The following is a 4608-nucleotide window of genomic DNA, read 5'->3' as shown; positions in this document are numbered from 1 at the left end:
GGTTGTTTTGTGTCTCTGTGGTCGTGTTGCATCTCTTTGAGGTTGTTTTGTCTCTCTGTGGTTGTTTTGTTTCTCTTTGAGGTCGTGTTGCATCTCTTTGAGGTTGTTTTGTCTCTGTGGTCGTTTTGTTTCTCTTTAAGGTCGTGTTGCATCTCTTTGAGGTCGTTTTGTCTCTGTGGTTGTTTTGTGTCTCTGTGGTCGTGTTGCATCTCTTTGAGGTTGTTTTGTCTCTCTGTGGTTGTTTTGTTTCTCTTTGAGGTCGTGTTGCATCTCTTTGTTGTTTTGTGGCTCTGTGGTCGTGTTGCATCTCTTTGAGGTTGTTTTGTCTCTCTGTGGTTGTTTTGTTTCTCTTTGAGGTCGTGTTGCATCTCTTTGAGGTTGTTTTGTCTCTGTGGTCGTTTTGTTTCTCTTTAAGGTCGTGTTGCATCTCTTTGAGGTCGTTTTGTCTCTGTGGTTGTTATGTCTCTCTGTGGTCGTGTTGCATCTCTTTGTTGTCTTTTTGTGTCTCTTCAAGGGTTGTCATGCGTCTCTTTGTGGTAGTTTTACGTTTTTGTGGTCGTGTTGCATCTATTTGAGGTCGTGTTGTTTCTCTTTGTTGTGTTCTTGTGTCTCTGAGGTTGTGCTGCGTCCCTTTGAGGTTGTGTTGCGTCTCTTTGTTGTCTTTTTGTGTCCCTTCAAGGGTTGTCATGCATCTCTTTGAGGTCGTGCTGTGTCTCTTTGAGGTCATGCTACGTCTCTTTGAGGTTGTGTTGCGTCTCTTTGCGGTCGTGTTGTGTCCTTTTGTGGTTCTAATGTAGTCGGTCATGTGATCGTCATGCCAACGTACAGCTTTCCCAGAGGTCGTCATGGCGACAAAGCGGCTGACTCAGCGGGGTGAGAACCAGACCTGACCTGAAACTAAACCGTCCGTCAGAGCGACAGCTGCTCATTGATCGAGCAGCTCCACACTGCTGCCTTTTCATTGGACATTCTTCAGTGACATGGGAGAAGCCGTCTAGCTGTCTGTCAGAGGAATCGGGGGTCTCGATTGGCTCTCCGGGAGCGGAAACGGATCTCTGACAGTTTGGAGTTGATGCCAGAGCCAATGACTCCTCGCTTGGCGAGAGGAAACCGAGCCAAGATGGCATCTGAGGGACAGAGAGGAGGACAGTGAGAGGACAGATGGATTCAAGGGACATTCTGCTGGACTGTCTCAACTCACTGAAGATGGCATTGATCTTGTGCGGGTCCAGAGCGCTGCGCTGTGGGTGGAAGGCGGGTCGGCGGCTCCGCCCGCCTCGCAGGTTGCTGTTCATCAGGGTGTTCATATCAAACACTCCCAGCAGCAGCAACCGCGCCATTGCCGTGGGAGACGGCGCCTGATTGGCTGCCTGCCATGAGCGGACATCACAGAGAACACCAGAGCCCGGATACACCTCCACCTGGCTCGCCTGGATGTACAGGGATAGGTAAGACACAATGACCAGGTGTTAACAAGGCATTAACAAGCTCTCACCTGGACACAGGAAACCAGTACAGACAGTTTCAAACCAGATCAGATCCAGATCAGTTCTGGTGTAAACCTGATCCTAGGTGGTCTTACCTGTCCGTTGATGTGTCCAGCGGTACACTGGCTCTCGGAACAGCTCCTCCTCAGCTCCTCCATGTCGGTCTGGCTGCAGAGCGGCGCCTCCTCCCCCATGTGGCTCCCCAGGCCCAGGTCCGGCACCTCCTCGTCCTCGGAGCCCAACGGGCCCCAGGAATCCAACAGGTCCCCGCCCACCTCCTCCTGGACCTGCTGGACGTGGACCTGGGGACTGAAGTCTCTGTCCTGATTGGTCGCTGTGTGGTGGTGATGCGAGTACGAAGTGTAACTGTCGGTCCTGCCTGTTGCCATGGAGACTGAGTGATGACTGTTGACCTGGCCCAGCGTCTGCCACATGGTGGACAGAAGCCCAGGGATCTCTGGGAAATGGAGTCATATCAAATGTCAACTTCCTGTCTGAACCTGAGAGTGCTCTGATTGGTCAGCTGTGGACAGGTAGACCAGGTGCCATGGATCTGGACTCACCATGAACCAGCATGTTGTTCAGCCTCTGGTTCTCCGCCGACAGCTCCGCCTTCTCGCGCTCTAGCTCTCGAACCCGTGAACGCAGGAAGTGAAGCTCAGCGGTCTGTGAAGGCGTCAGGGCAGACATGCCTGAGTCACCTGACACACCTGACTCCACCTTCACCACCTGCAGGGGGGGCAGGGCGAGGGGGGACGTTGTTTGTTAATAAAAAGACTAAAAAACTAAAAGTCTGTTCACTGATTGGTTCGTGTCACAGCCAATCCAGTCCTGATCAAAGTTCTCTTGTTTCCATCTTATTTATTCTCACATGTTGTTGTTTATGTTGATAGTTATTGATCATTCTATTTGTTCTCCTTCTTTTATGACCGTATTAACATTTTATTTATTTTAAAGCCGCTACAAAGAACTTTTAACTGGATATGCAAAAGTCTCTGGTTTCTGCTGATGTCTGTGCGTGACCTACAACAGCAAATGAGACCATCGGTGTGAAGATAAGCTATTTCTATATAGTGTATATCCATACCTTTAGGAAACTGTCTCCGGGTCCGCCCCAGGTCGCTTCCAGGACGAAGCGATTTACGGCACTCAGACGGAAACACGTCTTCTTACCTAGCTGCTTACATTTATAGTGACTCTTATAAATAGTCGCTATTCCTCCTCCTCGACCCGACGTCCGCGGGGAGTTAAAATAGCAGCAATCATCAGGTAAAAGTTCTGTGAAAGCACTGGACTCACCAACAGTCAGCCACGTCGGGAAGTCAGGAAATCCTTCAGGATAAACGTTTTGTTCGCTAGCGATCTAGCATTTACCAGCCCAATCCTGCCAGGAGCCGGCAGGTCCACAGCGTTAGCTGTCCGGGGAGCCACACACAGAGGCCGCAGGTTGTGCAGATTCACCCCGCGCCAGCGGGGACGAGGAGAGCAGGGGCCGCGGGGCTGGAACACCTCATCTGGGCCGATGACAGGTACCAGCCAGGCGTCGACAGGGTCCAGCGAGTGCCGAGAAATAAAGAGGCGAGGCACCGCTCCATACTCAGTCCAAGAAGCTGTGGAAGTGCTTGCCAAACAGGCCTTTAGCCTTACCAGCCGACCGCTGCGTTTACCACGGCGGCGGTGGCGCTTACACCGGAGAGGTGGAGCTGGGGCACGGCAGAGGTGAGCTGGGATCCCCGATAGGAGCGGGGGCAAAGTTTTCCCGTCTTGTTGTTTCATTCATCACCAAAACATCTAATCTAATGCACTGAAGAGAACTGTAATATATAGAGCAATAGCATATTGGAATAGGCTCCCGCCAAATATAATTAGATATAATTAGTTGTTTTATTTTAAATGTGCAATTTGTTTTTGTATTTTATTGTATTGTTTCATTGTATTAAGTTTTTATTTTGATTGTACTGTATATATGAGTGTCTGGACCCCAGGAAGAATAGTCTTCACTTGGTGAAGACTAATGGGGATCCATAATAAAACATAAAACATGCGCGAGCCAGGTAAGCGTCTTTATGACAATACGCGCAAGAGTTCATGGGAAATGTAGGCTTCATTCCGGCAAAACACTACCGCTTTTGTCCACAGGGTCGCCACGCTTTTGTCCACAGGGTCGCCAAAATCAACTCAAAATGAAAGTTCCTTGTAGGGGCTTTAATGATCGAGTAGAATAAACAAACAAACAATCAGTTGGTGTTTTGTTTTTTAGATTTTATTTATTTTTATATTTCTACATTTTCACCTGTTTAATCAGACTGACTGATTGATTGGTTGATTGATTGATGAACTGACTGACTGACTGACTGACTGACTGACTGACTGGTTGGTTGGTTGGTCGGTTGATTGATTGATTGATTGATTGATTGATTGATTGATTGATTGATTGATGAACTGACTGACTGACTGATTGATTGATTGATTGATTGATTGATTGATTGATTGGTTGATTGATAGATTGATAGATTGATAGATTGATAGATTGACTGATTGATTGATTGATTGATTGATTGATTGATTGATTGATTGGTTGGTTGGTTGGTTGGTTGGTTGATTGGTTGATTGATGAACTGACTGACTGACTGACTGACTGACTGACTGACTGATTGATTGATTGATTGATTGATTGATTGATTGATTGATTGATTGAGTGGTTGGTTGATTGATATGTGTCACAGTGCTGCACATTGATCTGTTTCTATATAATATAACATAACTTAGGCTGACCAAAACGTCCTCTTTTGCCCAGACATGTCCACTTTTGACGTCCTGCCCGGGGCGTCCGGGGGGGTTTTATAAACTGATGATAATGTCCGGTTTTCCTCCGTGTTTGAGACGGGAGTGGGCGGCGGGAGGTCCGAGGTGGCCACAATAAAAGGCCACTCTGAAATGTGCAGTTTTGCTTTATTGGGAGGGTCTGGGGGGGGTCAGAAAACCAGTCAGTATCTGGTGTGACCACCATTTGCCTCACGCAGTGCAACACATCTACTTCCCATAGAGGTGATCAGGTTGTTGATTGTGGCCTGTGGAATGTTGGTCCACTCCTCTTCAATGGCTGTGCGAAGTTGCTGGA

The 4608-nt window shown here is 48.2% G+C and overlaps 2 protein-coding genes across 2 annotated transcripts in view; one reads left to right on the top strand and one right to left on the bottom strand.

Moving 5' to 3' along the window:
• Nucleotides 1-282: 282 nt before the first annotated feature.
• On the bottom strand, nucleotides 283-2211 carry LOC126407045 (uncharacterized). The gene is made up of 4 exons (XM_050071702.1): nucleotides 2051-2211; nucleotides 1583-1944; nucleotides 1202-1430; nucleotides 283-1127 (listed from the first exon to the last, which is right to left on the bottom strand). Exons 1-4 carry the CDS (start codon nucleotides 2175-2177, stop codon nucleotides 1006-1008), a joined length of 840 nt encoding a protein of 279 aa, XP_049927659.1. The 5' UTR covers nucleotides 2178-2211; the 3' UTR covers nucleotides 283-1005.
• A 1317-nt stretch (nucleotides 2212-3528) lies between these two features.
• Nucleotides 3529-4608, top strand: part of prkn (parkin RBR E3 ubiquitin protein ligase) — a 28712-nt gene continuing 27632 nt past the window's right edge. The window contains exon 1 of the mRNA XM_050070567.1: nucleotides 3529-3541. Within this exon, the coding sequence (XP_049926524.1) occupies nucleotides 3529-3541 (13 nt within the window). The remainder of the gene's footprint in view (nucleotides 3542-4608) is intronic.

This window comes from Epinephelus moara, chromosome 19 (genome assembly GCF_006386435.1).
Source record: "Epinephelus moara isolate mb chromosome 19, YSFRI_EMoa_1.0, whole genome shotgun sequence".
NCBI lineage: Eukaryota > Metazoa > Chordata > Actinopteri > Perciformes > Serranidae > Epinephelus > Epinephelus moara.
The sequence above is the reverse complement of the archived record's forward strand: the minus strand, read 5'-3'. Positions and strand labels throughout refer to the sequence as shown.